General features: G+C 41.2%; 2 protein-coding genes across 7 annotated transcripts in view; both read right to left on the bottom strand.

Moving 5' to 3' along the window:
* Positions 1-249: 249 nt before the first annotated feature.
* LOC115571754 (extracellular calcium-sensing receptor-like) lies at positions 250-4,467 on the bottom strand. Its single transcript, XM_030401326.1, has 10 exons — positions 4,214-4,467; positions 3,597-3,900; positions 3,243-3,422; positions 2,943-3,131; positions 2,259-2,813; positions 1,939-2,148; positions 1,741-1,864; positions 1,458-1,651; positions 1,064-1,345; positions 250-966 (listed from the first exon to the last, which is right to left on the bottom strand). The coding sequence occupies exons 1-10, from the start codon at positions 4,465-4,467 to the stop codon at positions 544-546; spliced, it is 2,715 nt and encodes a 904-aa protein (XP_030257186.1). The 3' UTR covers positions 250-543.
* Positions 4,468-6,036: 1,569 nt separating this feature from the next.
* The window catches only part of plch1 (phospholipase C, eta 1), a 75,049-nt gene continuing 64,134 nt past the window's right edge, over positions 6,037-16,951 (bottom strand). For 3 of the 6 annotated variants that reach the window (XM_030392591.1, XM_030392599.1, XM_030392636.1), the window contains 8 exons: positions 16,630-16,737; positions 15,453-15,577; positions 15,168-15,252; positions 12,977-13,123; positions 12,488-12,567; positions 12,294-12,353; positions 11,397-11,784; positions 6,037-9,993 (listed from right to left, as the gene is read on the bottom strand). In XM_030392591.1, the coding sequence (XP_030248451.1) occupies positions 7,202-9,993; positions 11,397-11,784; positions 12,294-12,353; positions 12,488-12,567; positions 12,977-13,123; positions 15,168-15,252; positions 15,453-15,577; positions 16,630-16,737 (3,785 nt within the window). In that variant the 3' untranslated portion in view covers positions 6,037-7,201. Of the gene's footprint in view, positions 9,994-10,385; positions 10,414-11,396; positions 11,785-12,293; positions 12,354-12,487; positions 12,568-12,976; positions 13,124-15,167; positions 15,253-15,452; positions 15,578-16,629; positions 16,738-16,951 lie in introns of all 6 variants that reach the window. The other 3 variants (XM_030392616.1, XM_030392627.1, XM_030392608.1) reach the window with 3 other exon arrangements.

Here is a 16,951-nt window from a genome sequence, read left to right as displayed (position 1 = left end):
AATAAATGGCTAATTGTGAATTATATATTATTACTAAAGTGAAACATGATTTCAACTTCACAATAAAGGTCACAGTTGAGTAAATAAATGGTTAATTGTGGTTATGTAAGGCTGATTAAGCACAAGTATGTATTTATAGTGTTACTTGAATAATGCATGTTCTCAAAATCTGAATTATTTTCTGTGTTTTATTCAGTTGAGATACAGTATTTAATCAAACCATAGGAAAAGAGAACAACCAACCACATGTAATTGTGCAGGTTTAATTTTATTGTGCATTTTTCCTAAAGGAAGATGAAAAATGTGTGACAATTTATGATGTCTAAGAACAGCAGAAATATTTTTACATATTCAGTCAGAAATGAAATTCATAATTATGTGTGGCTAAAAGATATTTATTAACCTAATACAGGTTAGTACATTAAAAAACGATATTATTTAGATTTAGAACAACTGACATATAACACACTGATGAGCTTATACATGATAGAAAGTTAGGGGCCATCAAATAAAACTGATGAAGAGTCATTCAATCAAGAAACACTATCTGGCCATAAGGTGTTTCTTAGTGTTTTTCTCAGGCCTACAGAGAATGATGAAACATTTGGGGGCAAAAATACAGATCAGTAAACCATAGCTGGAGGCCAGGATTGCAAAAATTTCCACAGCGACAACATACTTCCCAGGAGAGCTAATGTAAGCAGGGACAAAGGCCACCCAGACAGCACAGAATATCAGCATGCTGAAGGTGATCAGTTTTGCCTCGTTGAAGTTGTCAGGGAGTTTCCGAGCAAGAAAGGCCAAGAGGAGGCAGGTGCAGGCCAGCAGGCCGATATAGCCCAGAACCAGAGAGAAGCCCACCACAGAGGCCATGGAACACTCCAGGGTGACCTTTGACCCTTGAAAACCCAGATCACGTCGAGGCTCCGGGGGGCTGAGGGACAGCCATATGGCACAGATGACTACCTGAGTAAAAGGTGAACACATTTCAGTGTTGTTGTTCAATATCAAGTGTACGTACTAAAACATTTTTTTAATTTATTTCATAAGACAGTATTCATACCTGTACAGAAGTAAAGAGGCCAACACTTCCTCTCTGTTGCCCCGGACCAAACCACTTCATCAAGGTTTCAGCACCAGGCCGAGCTGAGCGGAAAACAGCAAGAACTACGAGGGTTTTGACCAGGAGGCAGGAAACACAAAGTACAAAGCTGATCCCAAAGGCTGCCTGCTGGAACCGACAGGACCAGACTGATGGACGACCGATGAAGACCAGTGAGCACAGGAAGCAGAGCTTCAGAGACAGAAGAAGCAGGAAGCTCAGTTCTGAATTGTTGGCTCGCACCTAGAGGTGAATCAGATTAGCAGACTAAGATGTGACAATTTAAACAATGTAATGATTTATCGTAGAGAAACGTGACAGAAATGTCACCTGTTACATTAGTCTTGGTTCGTACCATAGGTGTTTTGCGGTAGTAAAGAAACACCACAAACACAGCTGTTGTTACTGCAGCACCAGACACAGCTGCAGTGGTCAGAGTAATGCCCAATGTTTCATTAAAGGAAAGAAAATCCAGCTGACGAGGGACACAGGCTGTTCGTTCAACATTGGACCAGAACTCAGATGGACAACGCTCACAGTGAAGAGAACCTGGTAGAGGGAGAAGGAAAGTGAAACACAAATGGGAAAATGAACCTTGCAAAAATAAATTTGCCCTCCCAATGGAGTGATTTACTCACCGGTTTTATTGCTAATCTCCCCTTCAGCACATGGGATACAGTCAAAGCAGCAGAGAGGTTCTCCTTTCCTGTTGGCCTTTCTGGTACCTGGGGGGCAGCTCTCACTGCACACTGAAACAGGAACCTAGACAAAAAGCCAGACAGTCATTGCAACAAAAAATGTTTGGTAGCCTTGATACAACTTGTTAATTTCACTACCTGATTGGTTCCTGTGCTCCACTGAATAGCTGACTCATTAAGGTGGAGGTCAAACCCATCCACGCGACCAATCAAAACAAGTTTAAGTGACCCCGCAGGGGTGTTCTGCCAGTTGACAAGGTCGTACTTCGCTGGAATGTCAGCACCTTGGAAATTAAACATTTCTCCTTGTGGTGTGGTGACGTTCACTGTGTTCAAGTGCTGCAACAGCTGAAACAATCAAATGTTGAAAGAATGTCTATACAAAACTTTACAGTTCATCACAACTTAAAAAACTACACTATTGTTTGTGAATAAGAAGACACAATGATGTATATTACCTCTCTGGGTTTGATGTGTTTCGGAGAGGAGCAGGTGGAGCTGTTGTTTCCAGGAGGGCTGTCTCTGTTTGGGCAGGAGAGAAGGCTGTGGAGGGCATGGGCTGCAGCATAAACAGCCAGGTACACATTATATGCCACCCTTAGCTGAGAGGTGTCAGTGAAGGGATGCTGCACTCCCTCCAGGGACTCTGTCCCACTGCAGGCTGGTAGAGAAGTTTTTAGAAGGATCTCTTTGGTCAAAGATGAAGAAGAAACATTTGATGAATGGTTAGGCCATGTTCTGCGTGGTGAAGTGAAATTTGAAGACCGTGTTTCTTGCGATTGTTCAGCTCCAGGAGTGCATCCAAACTCCTTTTGCCAGAATTCTCGGAAGAATTCATCATCAGGACGATGACTTGGGTGCATACTCCTGAGATAATTTTCAAATCCAGGTATTGTTGAACTTCGAATGGCCACTCCAAGAACACCACTTGCCACTCTCGAGATGGCAAGATCCTGAAGAAGATCATCACTGGTGCTCCAAGCCTCACTGGCCAAAAACTGTCTGTCTGTCACCTACAATAAGAAAACACTGAAATAAACTTCACTAAGAAGAACAGGTAATTGTTCTTACAAAATAATATTCTGTTGAATAAGAATATATATATAATATATAATAATAAAATGTCAATGCCAGCTGCTCACATTTCTCTTGGCCAATTCCAGAAATAATTTCTTTACATCTGTATACCAGCAAAAGATCAGAATCACTGTTGCAGTTGAAGCTTTAATTTTGAGAGCTGCACGTCTGGCATCATTCACTATAGTTTCTCTGTGAACAGTCTCTATGAATTCCAAACACACTCCTTTCCCCCGAATCTCCTCCTGAAATACCTGAAATATGGAAGTCAAAACAACAAATATTTTCATACATAAATCTTTTTTGTAGCATTCATGAAGGAGACACATGAGGAAGTGTACAGTTAAACAACAAAGAAAATTCACCTGTATTGCTAATTGACCATAATCATTGTTTACGATCACCGCTCCGATCCATGTCCAGTTGAAGCGTATGGCCAGTTGTGCCATGGCCCTGGCTTGGTAAATATCACTGGGGATTGTTCTGAAGAAGTTAGGAAATTTTGTCCTGTCACTAAGACAGGGGCAGCTAGCCAAGTAACTGATCTGAGGAAAAGACATGGAAGTTTTGGTTTACACTTCTTACACAGCAATAATACTAGGAATAGCAATATTAATAATTACACTAATACCGTTATTTTTAATTTTCAAATATTATGAGATTCTTGACGAAATCTTTACAAAAATAAGCTTCATTTCCTGAGATCTCCTGAAACTCACCACCGGCACAGAGAGAGGTCCCAGTATCCTGGACAGCATTATGCCTGTTGTAGATGCAGCAGCACCAATGAGCAAAGGAACAAGCTGACCATCTGCAGATTGAGGTGTAGAAGCCATTAGGTTGCAGCTGTGCATGTCTCCTCCAACCATTGACAGTGCACCTTGCAGAGCCCAGGGATATCGAAAACAACTGTCAAGTATACGGTAGCCCAGCTTCACTCCTGGTAGCAGGGTGCTGTTACGATTGATTTCCTCCACCGCAAATGCCATAGCATATGTATATTTTAAGGGCTCTACAGCTAAACTAATACCACAGGAGAAGACAGGAATGGTAAACAGAATAAATTACAGTATAGAAAAATAATAATAAATACAAAAATACATAAATACCAATAAAGACCAATATAAATGTATTACAGCAACAGCTTTTTTTCAAATAACTCTACTATGATCAAAATATCCTTATCTCAGGTATAGATAGAAATGTGTCTATACCTGAAGAGTACGTCCAATAATATACAGCGGGCATATTATTAAATATTATGAGCACTATAAACATTACTTTGCCAACTTTCCGGATCAGCATTAAGAAATAATAAATAAATTGTGATTTTTACCCTTTGCAAGGTTCATAAGTTGGCAGCTTGGTGTAGCCCTGTTCTACAGCTGAAGGTATGTAATAGAGATTAAAAAGTCCACCAATAATCACATCTCCATCCTGGGAGAGGCTCTTGTCGCTTGGCACACCCCAACGGGAGCACACTGTTGCCTGAACCACCACCAGCCCCGTCTGTCTGCCCACTACACTTTGAAGCAGCAGGAAGAGGGCTGTGGAGGAGCACCGAGTGAGGAACCAGAGGCATAAAGACATGGATGCAGCTGTTCTGGACATTTAACACATATCTCCATGTCAGAATATGCATCATTGAGAAGTTCAGTACATTTGTTAAACCCAACTCACATTGGACCTAAGAAATAGGGTAAATGAAGCATAAAAAGGTCATTTATATTATTCACATTGTTCAGCTGTTACCAAAGAGAAATCCCATTTAATTCAACATGTCCAAATGTAACATCATAGTCTCATGTCAGCTACCTGCAAAAACAAATGGTGTTAGGAACCAGAGGAACAAAGACATGGATGCAGCTGTTCTGGCACACATATCTCAGTCATGTCAGTATCTGCATCATTGTCATCATCATTATTGTCATCAATAAATTCTGTCAAAACAGCAACAATTTACATGAACCCTGCTTCATCAAACCTGAAACAGAGTGCGTTAAGTTCAGACAGTATGGTACACTACTGTAAGGTACCTCATAAATGTTCAAATGATCCTGTTATCAAAGACAAATCCCATTTAATTTAACATGTCCAAATGTAACATCATAGCCTCATGCCAGTTACCTGCAAGAACAAATGACATTACAAACAGAAAATTGTCTCACTTTGTTAAAAGCTCTTCTGACACATATCACAAGACAAACTGTGAATGGTAACAATTGCACCTTGAACAAAATGTATCCTCCCGCACAGGCATATCAATGACTGGTGAAAGACATTCAGATGGTGTAGAACACAATCCATATCAATACTGCTTCATCAAACCTGAAAACAGTGAGTGCATGAAGCAAAAAAAAAAAGGGAAATGTTAAGATACCTCATCCATGTTCAACAGTCCCTGTTACCAAAGATAAATCCCATTGATTTCAACATGTCCACATGTAACATCACAGTCTCATGTCAGGTACCTGCAAAAAGACATCACATTATGAACAAACACTTACATAACCCCCGCCCAGTCCAAACAACTTAAGTGTCGATGTGAGTATTTATAATAGGTGTAAAGCGAATAAGTCAAACTGATGACACAAGCAGCACACACTTGGAGTTATTCCTCTCTAGAGTGATGGTGGAAAACCAATCAAATGCTCACAAGTGATTAGCGTGTGTGAAGTTAGCAATGGTGGGTGTGTGTATGTTTCCTACAGACACAGTACTGTATGTCATTCGAAAGGCCAAGGTCACTAAGCTATTCCACCATAGGACAGTCAGGGTGGGGAGGCTGCTCAACACTTATATTAACAAGCTGAGATAAAACAAAACAATCATCCAACTGTATGTGTCCTTTTCTCCCCCAGAAATATCGTGCTGTGATTGATTTATAAAACTTAGTGTTTAGTGTAGTGCAGGTGAGTGTGGGTTGGATCCCGTATAGGGAATTGTTTGCCCAGAGCAACAGGTGTGCCATCTGTCAGCTCTATTATACAGTAATTTCATGAACAATTACATCCCATTAAGTTCAAGGTGGCATATGGGGAAAGATGAGGATGTTTACGACTGACAATAAATTGATTTTGAGCTTGAGCTGCATTTGTGATTAATTATCTTTTTTTATACAGCATTCAGAGAATAACAGGAAATAAACATAGCATCTCGTGAAATCAAATATTTCAATATTTTATTGCATTGGTAGGAAAATGCTCACAGTCCTTAAAAGAGCAACAATACAAAGAAAAATAAAAGGATGGTGTAACACTGAAACAATAGAAAAAAAACTGCTGCTTTGCCACCCTCCCTTCCTCAGCTGGGCCCTGTGTAGTTATCACTCTGTTGTTTTCATTCTATTATGTTACACAAAATAAAATAACCACAACCAACAACAGATTTTTTGCAGACTGTATCAAAGCAATTATAAAAATAAAAACCTTTAAACCCCAATTATTGAAAATTTGCAATCATGTCTTCAAATTCTACAAATCAAAGAGAGCAACGAGTCCAAATGTGGAAGTTTACGAACTGTATTGCACCTAATACAAACAAGCCTATGTCCTCTGTTGTATCCAATGCAACTTTTTGTTCTGTGCAATTGTTGTTGGGCGATGCAACATCTACTGTATAAATCGGTGCATAGTCATGCCTGACATGTTCACAGGTAACGTGCACAAACATAAATGTACAGTTAGAATTGGTTCTCAAGTAAAAACCATCTCAGATTAAAAACTATGACAGAAATATTTACACACAACACAAATAAAGAGATACCACTGATAAAAGAGAAGGAAGACTTACATTTGATCTTTGAAGAGATTAATCCCATCTATTAAAAGTATCTGTTTTATTATACTACACATTCAAATGATACAAAGAAAGACATTCCCTCTCCCCTTAAAACCCAATTCTTCTTTTTTTTGCTTCATAGTCAATGTACGAAGTTTGGACAGTACATCACAGGGACAGAGATAACATGTATCTGTACAATCAGTCTAGGAAGCCATTTTGAGGGAATCAAAGTTCCCAAAAACAGGTACACATTAAGCAGAATATAGACATTACAATGCCAGACTAGAAAGACCATTCACTATTGAATAGTGGACATTTCATACAGGAAATTCATGCTGTCAGATCCAACCATGGATTACATTGTACAGACTGTATCTTTCTCAAGAAATAGCCCAGATAAGATTTACTTAACGGTTATAAGGGAACATGTAAACAAACAATGGCAAGTATTTATTTCCTTGATCTTCTGGCTTTTGGTTTAACTAAACATCATCAAGAGTCACTGCTTGATAGTCAGTTTCACTTTAGGCTACTGTCAGAGCTACAGTCTGAGCAGAAAGTAGACCTCAGGCTCTGACGCAGAGTGATTACAGTCAGCAGGTGGAAGAAAGTCATCAGTATAGTATCGATCTCCAAAGTGATCCCCATTTCCATAATGTAAGGATGCACAAGCTCCTTCAGGAAGTCCTCTGTCCTCCAGCTGACCAAGGTAGCCTGCTATGTAAGAACCAGTAGAGTGTCTGTTAGCTGGTGGATTCTGTGAGGCTGGTTTATTCCTCAATACTACTCCACCATTGCTGGCTGTACTATTGATCACCACACCTGCTCGAGGCTTAAGAGCCTCTTGTTGTCTTTCGCGGGCACGGTTGTTGATGTGACGAACTCGGCTTTGGCTCCGAGAGGAGAGGCGGCGAGTCAGGAGTGGAGGGGAATCATCTACATCCCTGGGAACAGCAGGAGCTATGCTTGTTGCCTGCAGCTGTGACGGTGATTTTGGTTCCTGACACAACTGAGGAGGCTGAGGCCTATCTCTGTCACTGTCATCCGCTTCTAGACTGACCAGCCTTCGTAGCTGTTCTGTAAGTGGATCACATGACTGTGATTGGAAAGTTACTTGCCCCATGGCGCCCATCCTCTTTTGCTTTCTCATATGGGGAGTGATGAAACTGCGACTAATAATGTGGTATTTGCTCTGGAAGTTGCATGATATGTCTTCAGAAGTCAGGTCTCCCAGGGACTTAGATTTACATGGGCTGGGGGCTATAGAGTCTGTGGTACCAGGCTGGGGTTTTGTTGATAAAGGGCCTACATTTGAGTGCAGTGAAACTATGGATTCAGGCTGTGACTGGTGCCTTGTATTGCTGAGGGAAACCTTTTGGTTCCATGACTGCTTTGAGGTGTATGATTGTTTTGGACTTTGGCGGTGTGGTTGGGGGCTTTGAGTAGCTGAAGACTCTGGCGGAGGCGTAATGCAGTTGTTGTCCAGGCGGCTGTACACTGCATCGCAGTCTGAATAAGGGGAATATAGTCCTCTGTCTCTGCAGATGTTTGAAGACACAGGATACTGGCAAGGGAGGCTTTCAGAAGAAGAGAAACCATTGGGGAAGCACCTTGCTTGCTCCCTGTCTATTGGTTTATATGCTTGCCTATCTTGATGTGACCTATTTAGGTTTTGGCTGCCAATATAGCTCCTCTGTTGTGTGTAGGAACCGCTGAAGTCTCTGCTGTTGCTGAAGGCCTCAGAATTGTTCTTAGGTACAGGGTAGCTGTTCTGACACAGCGGACTGGGGTTGGAGGGTCGGGAGTTGGCAGTTCTGTGGAACGGAGACGGCTGGGAGTTGTTCTGGTGTTGGTGGTGATTAGGCAGCTGATAGGAGGGTTGATTCATTGGGGAGGAAGCCTGGGAAAATGGTCTGTGAGATGCATGTAATGGGTACTGTTGTTGAGGATTACAGTATGATGAAGGATGTTTTTGTTGGGAGTAGTTGGGAGTAGACTGATGGTTTTGGTAAATCGCGTGGCGTTTTGTTGGGCTTCTGAGCTCCTCCAATTGACTGCTATGCCTTGGTGAGGTCAGCATCCTCTCAAATGGATCCTCATCAACATTTATCTCCACTTCTGCAAAAGCATTGCCAGCTGACTCATGGAGAAACTGAAAACAGTCGTTGTTTACAGAGGAGCCCATGTACCCTTTAGCAGTATCCCGTTCTATTATCTCCGGTACTGGTGCTGGGGGATCATACACTTCTTCGTATACACTCTCCTCAGCCTCCTCAATTTCTTCAGTCCCGGCCCTTTTTCTGTGCATATCATCCCAGCTCACATTGTGCCCTTTCCTCAAACCTTGACCCACCTTTGCTGGGGGGGACCCCAAGCTGTTTGAGGGTATGTTCTCTGCCCGAACATGGACTGTCTGTTTCACGTTGAACACGGATACAGGCGATAGCACCTCCTCATCCAGAATGGTGTACACCTCCTCAAGCTCAGCAGTTTCTGGGCTAGAGAGAACGGCTGGACCAGGAGCGTCTGCCTGGGAAAGGATTTCTTGTTTTGTATGATTTGTTTTCTGAGATACTTTTTGGGGACTTACTAGATACTTGTTGAGAGTAGATGCAGTGTTGGTCTTGAGATGAGACTTTGAATCTTGCAGCACTTTAGGAGTGGTAGGCCTGTTGTTAGTAGATGAATTGCTGGTCTTGAGAGGAGACCTCAAATCTTGGAGCACTTTAGGAGTAGTAGGCCTTAAGTTCGAGTGACGGTACAGGGTCTGATCATGAGATAACATTGTGAGATCATTTTGGTCAACAGTCCTTTCAAACTGACCAATCAGAGCAGAAATAGAGCCACATGTGTCCTGCTCATTGCCTAAGGACACAGCATCAATGAGTCTGGAGATGGTGCTGTCATGCAAAGAGGTGGGACTCCTCAGATCATAGTCCATACTGAGAGGGGCCGTGGAGGAGGGGGGCGAGGAAGAGGACGAGGAGATGGAAGGTGCAACTGTGAATGTTGTGCTGTTTGATGATGTTTCTGGTTTATCGGATCTTATCTGGCTCTTTGCTGTAGAGACCAAATAATTGTTCTCTGTTCCTGTGGAATCGATCTCAGATTTGTGGACAACATTATCCTCTGACTGGTAATTGGCATAATATTCTTCCTTTCTTACTTCTCCTCTACCAATAACCAGATAAGAAGCCTCCTCTGATTGGTCAAATTCTTTGTTTCTGTTGATGTATGACTTAGAAGGGGAGGAGATGTTTGGTTCAATAGAGAATGATGACTCGATGAAAGGGTCCAAAGAGGAAGACCTTGGTCTGTTGAAGGGACAGGCTCCTGTGGACACAGATGATAGAACACAAAGAATAATAAATACAGGTTCATCTACTAGCATTTGTTGTAGAACATCAAGCCAACCAACAGTTAAATGACAACAATTAACAGTCCAGCCAAAACAAGGCAGTAGCAATACACAGACAAATGGATCACCATAAACAACTGTGAAGGGGAAGCTGGAAGATGAGGCTGTGGAAGTTCAAATAAAAGGAAGAATCCATGTACATCCGAATAGGAAAGAGATGGTCAAATGGGATCGGTTTGGTCAAATGGGATCAAATGACACATTAATATATTTCTCAGACCACTTTGGAACAAAATACACTGGGTGGACGCAATACTGGTATGTTTTTGGACGATGCAACCTTCAGACAATAGGTATTTTGGATTACCTGCAGGAATATCCTAGTCAGTTCTCTACTATAAAGAAGCACAACAGATGAAGATGGGACAGAAAAGGCATGTTAACGTATCATGGAGAGTAGGCTGTAGTCTGTCAGTTCACATTGTTACTGTACATGAGCTTTAGACGATTGTGACAGTTTAACTAAAATAAAGGAGAGAAATTGCAAACAACTTACATTAATCAATGTGCAAAGCAAGTCAATGCAAAATCCTTCTTTGAGACATTTTCAAAAATAGGAAAGCACTTTTGACATTTAGTTTAAAGAAATTACTCGAAAAAAACAATAACTGTTCCCAAGGAGAGAATTTCATAACTAATGCCTCAGATTGCTGTGACTTGGTTTGTATAAGGACCCTGACACACCAGGCCAGTGATCGGTCATCAGGCCGGCAGCCCTAGTTTTTACAGTATGTCTGATAGCTGGCCTTTGCCTGCAGTTTTTCGACCGACTAAGCATGCTGAATCTGTATGGGAGCCCCTCAGTGAGAGAAATCACTGTGATTGGCTGTTGAGCTGAGTGAATCAGTGCAGAAGAAGAGAAAAGGATAAAGACAAGAAAAGCTTTTCGAGCATGGTGCTATATGGTAACCATAATTTCACCCATTTAATGCAGTTTCTCCTTATTCACGCCTTGTCCTCTTTGCCAGTGCCATTTGCAACTTTTTGTCAGACATATTCTTAATTAGAAGTGAAATATTAGCAAGAGTAGTATGACAATGCACAGGTGAAGATTGTACAAGCTAATTGGCTACCCGGCTGTAGTCTTTTCAAGTGCAGCTTTTTAGCCTTGATAAAGATGGCATTGGTAACGGAACAGCTGGCCTTCATCGCCACTAGTTGGTGTGGTATTTGGTGTGTCTGGGCCCTTAGTGTGAGACACTGAATCACTAATCTTACAAATTCCTAATTAAAGTAGAATGTATGTACTGTATGTATAATTTGAATCATTGCAATATATATTCAATTATTTGACTGGGATTAAATAAAAAATACCCACCAATGACAGTGTCTACACCCATGTCATGCTTTTCCTTGTCTGTTGAGCAGAGGGACAGCTGCCCTTGCAGAAGCCTGTCTAGGGGCATAGAGATAGGTCTATGGGTGAGGGGGGCTCGAGGTTGAAGACGCTTCTCTACCCCTGCTTCCTTCCCTGACATGCCCTCTCCTCCTGCTCCTGCTCCTGAGGCATTCTTTTGGTCTGATATTGAAGCCACTGACTCTGAAAGGGCCATTTTGGTCTTCTTCCGTCCCTTTGCTGGGGCACTGGCTGTGCGCCGCAGGAGGTGATCACTGATGGAGCGTTTCCGAAGGCCACCAGAGTTTGTATCCACAGAGGACTTGGAAGAACGGTTAAACAAACCTCGGATACCTCGCAGCTGATTACCCTAAGGGCAGAAGGAAAAGGATAGGAAGGAAATAAGAAGAGGGGAAAAAATATCAACAAAGATAAGAGGAGATGTGCTTTACATGTTTTCAGCCAAGGTGCACTGATTTCTAATGTACAATGAACATAACTTTTTCACACAAGTGTTAATTTTAATGAAAACAATGACACGATATGCCATGTACTGGACGTAGTTCCCACCAGATGTAACAATTGCATGCTTTAATGTGCATTGCCTATAGATGGCACCCTTACTCCTTAAATTACCACAAGAAACAATATGCAGAAGGCCGTTGTGGATTATGCAGGCATGCTTACATTGCATATTATCCCATTTTTGTTGAAAATGAGACAACAACAGCTGAATAAAAATGACCTTCAGAGCAAACTGTATGACTCAGTAGTTTAATATCACACACAAACAAGTCAATGAAGATACAGCTGAACACACACTGAGCCTTTGCATCATGCAATACTGTTTCATGCAGCACCACACAGAGCCCAGGATACCTTGTTAGATCCTAGTAAGTGCATTATGGTAAAGCTGGGGTTCAGGACTAGAGGGCTCCACTAGAAAGACAAAGGATTGAGTGCTTAAATAGACTGATGTGTTGAGATAAACATTTTTTACTTTTAACCTCATTTGACAAAAGAGGCTAACAGGCGGGACGCTGCATCAAACACAGGGACTGTACAGAACTTACCTTCCCATAGACATCATGCACTGACACATGCACAAAGATGGAAGCCTCAGTCAGTCCCTCCAAGTAAACATGTCTGTAACCTGTTGTTAGAGAGGAAGGGAGAAAGCATGTGAGCTGGAGAGTGAGTCAAAGATAACAGCTGTCATCAGACTAATGGTTGTGTAGTAGTTCCCCGAGGAGAGGGCATCAAGGGTTCAGGGACAACTCCAATGGATGCAGACATCAAAAATAACCCGCCAAGGCACAAGTCCTTTACTTTACAAATCAGACAAACCACGGTTCACTAGACAGAAGATAATGTGCCCCATAGCTACAACATTGCCAGAGCCATAGGGGTAATTATATGTTGAGTGAGTCTGTCTATTTGTGAACTATAATGATTCTGACTCGCAGTGACAAATTGTGCCCCCTCTGAAGTTCATGCCCATCACACACAAAATTTTCATTTTGTCAGATTAAGCTGAAAGTACTGAGGAAGTCTGCACACACCAGGCATCAGGCTGCTGAAGGCGACTGTTCGTTGACCAATAAAATCTCGTCCAATGGGGTCATGGTCCCAGACAAGGAAACGCACCAAAACCACTTCAGCCATGTGAAGTGTAAAGGACAGGGTCTCTTCCCATACTGGATTAAAACCTGAGGAAAATACACACATGCATGCTCATTAAAACTAAAATCTGTTTCATCAGTATCTCATTTAATCATATATACAAGACATCCAAAGAACTAGAAAAAATGGAGTTGGAGTTTGTAATGATGTGTCAAATGAAGTATTTCATAGATCAATGCCCTGCACACTAATCTTATAACCCTGTTGGGTTTGATAACCTTTCCCAGAGGATGCTTTTCCCCTCCCCCTGCTGAGTGTCCTCATCAGTGGAAACATTTTAGGGTCGAAACCAGTTCCCTCCTTTCATTATGCTTCCATTACGCTTCTAATTAATTAATCTGACTTTTTAATTCCTGCAGTGCACCACAGCCCAATGTGCAGCATCTGTGGCTATGGCATTATTTTATCTCTGCTCTATTTTTTTAGGAGTAAGTTTGCGAAGGCAAGGTGCCATCCCATTGCTTTTGTTTGTGTGCCGTACATACAGAATGTTCTATCATATGCTAAACTTATTATTGATATCATATGCACTTGTGACTTTTCAGAGGATGAAAAAGGTAAAATACAATAGCAACAAGAACAGGGATGTGAAACAGAATAAAAAAAATAAGGCTTTAGTCATACAAGTTTGCATTGTTGCAACACAACAAAGAAAAGGTCATAGATAATATCATTGTATTTCATTGCAAAATCATTGCAAAACTTCAAGAAATAAAATGTTTATGTATATAATAAAAATATGGTCAACCCATTTATCCAGTCTTTGGTAAAGTCCTTGCAAAGTATCAGAGCCTTTGAAGGTGAGTTAGCTCGATATGTTTTATCTACATATTTAATCTGCAAAGTGCCAAAGAGTAGCGACCTGAGGTCATGATCTATGCTAAGTAGGTTAAAGGTCTAATATAGTTTGCTAATATTCACTGGTCAATAACATTTCTTTTTTCACAGCAGATATTTTGACTTGTCAATAACAGGAAAAATGTGGGTGTTGCTCACAACATTAACAATGACCTCAGTTCTTTTTAGAGGCAGCTAACTTAAATACAGCCATGGCTTTTTTTACACATTTCCAACTGTGACGTGTCAAAATGTTTTGTGAAAAAGCCAATTTTTGAAAATACAGTAACAGGCATTTAGTGGAAAGACAGTAAGATGGCATCTCACAGCTTCATTGTCTAAACTATGCAGGCCTGACGGATTCACACAACAACAGGAACTTGTCTGTCATCTACTTGAGGTAGAAATTGCTGCAAATAGAAAGTCAAGAAGATGCTAAGAGCAGATAATATAGCGTTTTCAAATTGATTTTGTTGGCCACTTGGGGGCAGCAGAAACTACATGTAATTGTAAACACAACACAAGAACACTTTAATGCCAGGACCCAAGGTTTCCCAGCAGAACACTGCATTGTAGAGAGGTGATCAATGATATTTACATCACTTGTCAATGGTTTAAATATTGTGGCTGATCAGTGTATTATCAACCTTTATGGTGAACTCTTTAGCAAACAGTTGCTTATTTATATAACCAGCAGTTCTGGGGGAACATCATTTAATGTATTTCTGGATTCAAGTCCAACATTCACTCTCTTTCAGCTCATTTTCTGTTTCATGCCAACTCCTGGGGGAAACCTCTGGCTCTTTAGCTGCTAAACACTGTGCTATCACAAGTGACTTGTCAGCAGTGTCTGTTTCCCTGTTGGTGCTGAACAGGTAGTGCACAGTGGATTTTTGAGGCTTTTTTTGTTCACTGAAAACAGCTGCCAGCTGCAGCCAAAACTGAGGGTATTAAAACGCGGAGAGTGAATCAAAACAATAAAGCTGCCGGCTGGCTTAACAATGAGCTTGAACTCAACTACAAAGCTCCAGAAAGCCGAGGGCAGCTGCATATTTGGGTGACTCTCGCTTTGTTTTCACATTTTGTATTTTGAAAAATTATTATAATATTTGATTATAGCCTATTCAATTTTCAATTGTATGTTGCACAGCGTGATTGTTAAAGCATTTGTCAGTGGTTCAGCGAGTGAACAGTATTCTGATATTGTTAAAATTGATCTGTGTGTTCTCTGACCGTTGTCATCAACGACTCGTGTCTGTTCCTTGCAGCAATCAACTGGCAGACCAATAATCTCCACTTCGACGAATGGATCAATAATCTGATAAAGGAGAGAGGACAATAAAATTAATGTTTTGTTTTATGGTGCTGAATATATTTCTGCTGAGAGCAAGCTGAACATCTCTGAGAAGTTGAGTATAACAATGCATGTGTGTGTTTGTGTGTGTGTGTGTGTGAGACAGAGAATGAAGACAGATGGAGGAAGTTGGCACACAGTGTATGTGTTTGGTGCATTTGTACCTCTCCACGGTCGCCCAGCATGGAGTCTGGTGGTTTGGGCAACTGCTGTCCACTAATGATCTTGAGAATGAGCTGCTTCTTAGGGTAAGCTGGGAGCGGGTCATCACTGAATGGGTTGAAGGAGCCTGGAGGGAACGAAGGACAGCAGAGCAAGAACATTGATTTATGTCATGACTCAATTCTGATATCCAGTCCTCTCTGATTACTCTGCTCATTTCGGTTTCTGAACATTTATATGCAAAACGAGCAAAGGTGAGAGATACAGACACACATTTCTGTACCTTGATTGGATAATGTTGACATGTGTGGCTACAGTCACATATGTGGTGAACACACATTTTCCATGCCCTCAATAAGCTAATGGCCTAAGCAGTATACATGTTAAAGTGTCCTTGGGCAAGACACTGAAACCCAAATTGCTCCCAGTGGCTTTTCCATCGGTGTGTGAGTGTGAGTATGGATGGTTATCGCTCCTGATGAGCCACAGACACCTTGAATGGTAGCCTCTGCCACCAGTGTATGAATATGTGTGTGAATGGGTGAATGATAAGTTATGTGGTAAATGTGCAGCACGCCTGTGCTTTATCATAAAGCTAACTCCTAAGTTGTATGAAATAATGGGGATGAGATTCTAAGAAGGATCTCAAAGATTCTAAGGAGAGCAAATATGTCACATTGAATTAGCTGGAAAATAGTCTTGCGTCTTCTTGTGTTCGAGTATTTCACTACCTGGGCATTTCCTCTAGGTTCAAACGAACACGCAGAAACAAAATATACTATATGCAATAGTGTGAAATGTTTTATTTAAAAAAAAATGTGAAATCAAAACTTGATTATGTATAATAACAAACAGGCCTTGTTACAGCTATCTTGCGCTGCAAAACAGTATCACATGTTACACTCTGTATTCACCCAGTGCTTCACGTGTAACGTCAATGACCAAATGCAACACTATCTGCTTTCTTAATGTAAAGAGACAAATCTTAATTTAAACTTCTCATTAGTGGTGAACAATAAGTTATGGGGCCAATGTTGGGAAATTTACGTTATAGGCTAATTTTCATTATCAGTGATAATTAACTTCGCTTTTAGACGTGTGTGCAAACACTGATTTATTTTGTGTACTTGTGCTTGTTTGTGTGTGTTTGTGTGTGTGCAGTCTTGTGTGTTGCGGTACCTTTACACATGGGAGGAGGTTTGAGGACATAGCCAATACCTCCATTCACCATGAACTTGGCTCGGTTGAGCTGCATCATTCTGCCCTCTGTCTGGTAATTCAGAGCGACTGAAAGAGATAAAAATCCACATGAGATATTCATTTGTCAAAATGATTATCCAAGTGCTGGTGTAGGATACATAAACTATACCGCCCAATCTCCCTATTTTTAACTCTTTCTCCCCCTGTGCTCCCAATCGGTAATTTCTCCCCTTGATTTCACAGTGATACAAATGAAATGGGAACGTTTCATTTTTCACGTGGGTTGTGTGTGTACCTGGCA

This window comes from Sparus aurata, chromosome 2 (assembly GCF_900880675.1).
Source record: "Sparus aurata chromosome 2, fSpaAur1.1, whole genome shotgun sequence".
Classification (NCBI taxonomy): Eukaryota; Metazoa; Chordata; class Actinopteri; order Spariformes; family Sparidae; genus Sparus; species Sparus aurata.
The sequence above is the reverse complement of the archived record's forward strand: the minus strand, read 5'-3'. Positions and strand labels throughout refer to the sequence as shown.

Coding starts and splice junctions, on each gene's coding strand:
- LOC115571754 (XM_030401326.1), bottom strand. CDS start 4,467: ATGTCTTTATGCCTCTGGTTCCTCACTCGGTGCTCCTCCACAGCCCTC. Junction 3,423..3,596: donor GACCTCTCTCTGTGCCGGTG/GTGAGTTTCAGG, acceptor TCTTTTCCTCAG/ATCAGTTACTTGGCTAGCTG. Junction 967..1,063: donor GCCTCTTTACTTCTGTACAG/GTATGAATACTG, acceptor CCTTTTACTCAG/GTAGTCATCTGTGCCATATG.